This window comes from Borostomias antarcticus, assembly GCF_949987555.1.
Source record: "Borostomias antarcticus genome assembly, chromosome: 20".
Lineage (NCBI taxonomy): Eukaryota > Metazoa > Chordata > Actinopteri > Stomiiformes > Stomiidae > Borostomias > Borostomias antarcticus.
In genome coordinates, this window is record NC_140253.1 from 2,967,644 (window position 1) to 2,969,821 (window position 2,178).

At 53.2% G+C, this 2,178-nt stretch overlaps 1 protein-coding gene across 1 annotated transcript in view; it reads left to right on the forward strand.

Annotated features, from left to right (window-relative positions):
- The window catches only part of vwa11 (von Willebrand factor A domain containing 11), a gene marked incomplete at both ends in the record, with an annotated part of 13,585 nt that continues 11,407 nt past the window's right edge, over nt 1-2,178 (forward strand). The window contains 3 exons of the mRNA XM_084454454.1: nt 1-189; nt 286-422; nt 1,646-1,790. Coding sequence (XP_084310580.1) covers nt 1-189; nt 286-422; nt 1,646-1,790 — 471 coding nt within the window. The remainder of the gene's footprint in view (nt 190-285; nt 423-1,645; nt 1,791-2,178) is intronic.

Genomic DNA, 2,178 nt, shown 5'->3' on the forward strand with positions numbered 1-2,178 from the left:
ATGACGTCACCCGTGTTGGGTGTGGCCTTTCTGGCCCTCGTGCTACCAGGCAGCGGCGTCCTGGCGTTCGCACCCATTGGGGGCGGAGCTTCCACTCACGTCAGCATCACGGGCAGCGCCCTCCTCCGGAAGGTCACGGCCGTGTGTCGGGCCGTCGTCGAGGCCGACGGGCACGAGTTCAAGCCCACGGTAACGGAACGCGTTCCGAATGTATTCAAAGTGCATTTCACAAAAGTCTCAAACAAACACTGATTGGTTGACCCTTGACCCCTGCCCCCGCGCCAGGGTCACTCTCCTGAGGAGCTGGTCCGAGCCTGCCTGGGTCCCATGGCGACCGGAGAGGTGTCTGCCGCCAAGTTCCGCTCGGCGCTCAACGAGATCTACATGCAGAATGGCCTGGTGGACCGCGACTTCGTCAACAGGTGTGTGTGTGTGTGTGCGCGGGCCAGCGTCGGGCCAGCGTCGTGCCAGCATTGCGCCAGCGTCGGGCCAGCGTCGGGCCAACGTCGGGCCAGCGTCGGGCCAGCGTCGGGCCAACGTCGTGCCAGCGTCGGGCCAGCGTCGGGCCAGCGTCGTGCCAGCATTGCGCCAGCGTTGGGCCAACGTCGGGCCAGCGTCAACCATTTACAAATGGTTTTGTTTTCCTTTGCATCAAATATGAAGTTTATCCAGATGTCTGCTCTCTTCTTTCTCCCGATGTGTGCGAACGTTGACAAAGACTTTTCTGAACTGTGGTAATTTACTGAACAGTTCAGGCGCAGTCGTATGCTGTTAGTTGACTTCCCGCCGGCCGGTGTAGCAACGGTACTATTCAAATGTAGTTCTACACACAACAGGCTCCCTGTAGGTTGCATCCAACTCGTTCTATTAATACATCCATGATCCAACTGCGGACATCCCGAACCTCCACATTCTGATTTGAACTTTTCCCATACGTCCCTCCATAACCATTTTAGTCTAGTTTTTATTTGTTGACGAAAATGTGAATAGATATAGTCATAGTTTTTGTCATCATACATTCATTTTTATTTAGTTATCGTCTCGTGACGATAACCCAAAAAATGTCGTTGACGAATAGTTCTCGTCAACGAAATGAACACTGGTAGGAAAAGCCAATGTAGCCTACTACTACTCGCCAGACCTCACAAGTGCATCTCCTTTCAAAAACATGTGACTAAGAGCATGATCTAGTGCTGAAGGCAAAGTGCAAGAATAGCAAATAGTGACACCCAGTAGTGACAATACCATCTGGAGGCCCAGGTCAAACTCCTGACCCCTCTTTAAGATTCCCGTTCACAGCCCTGCATGAACAGAGCTGTATCTGGGTGGATCTGATCACCTTGATACATATTTGGGAGTTTGAGGGATTGTTACAGTTCAGATACACCTCTTTTCACACGGTGCAGTGTTCTTTAAATCATGACTTAACCACAAGTAGACATTTCATCAATAGGTCTTCATCCAGCAGGTTGCAATCAAATATTCCTGCTTCTCGTTAGAACACACATCCGGATCATCTCCACATCCAAGATCTCTAGAGATTAATCTAGGGAGAGGGTTCTAACCGGAGAACTTTAAAAATGTTTCAAACTCGTACGGTGTTCCCGCGACCGTTAAAACCCCCTGATCTCTGCTTCCATGACAGCGCGCCGCACCACTTCAACTCCGAGGCCTTCGCCGAGGGGAGGAGCCTAATAACGGAGGGCGTGGCCAGCGTCAAAGCCAACATTCAGAAGGAGAACTTCCAGGCCGCCAGAGAGACTCTGGGGAGGGTGATGCACACACTACAGGTGAGAGAGGGGGGAGGGAGAGAGGGAGAGAGAGGGGGAGGGAAGGAGGAGAGAGAGAGGAGGAGGGAAGAAGAGAGGGAAGGAAGGAGAGAGGGAGGGGGGGGAGTGAGGGAGTGGAGAGAGAGGAAGGGAAGGAGAGAGAAAGAGGGAGGAGGGGGAGAGGGAGGGAGGGATGGAGGAAGAGAGGAAGGATGAGAGGGAGGGGGGTGAGAGGGAGGTGAGGTGGAGGCAGGAGGGAGGGAGGGAGGGAAGGAGAGAGGGAAGGAGAGAGGGAGGGAAGGAAGGGTAGGAAGGTCAGAGCTCAAGGGGTGTTAATGATGAATTTAGTTGTTTTAAGGCCGATGCTGATGCTGTATCGTGTGTGTGTGTGTGTGTGTGCGTGTGTGTG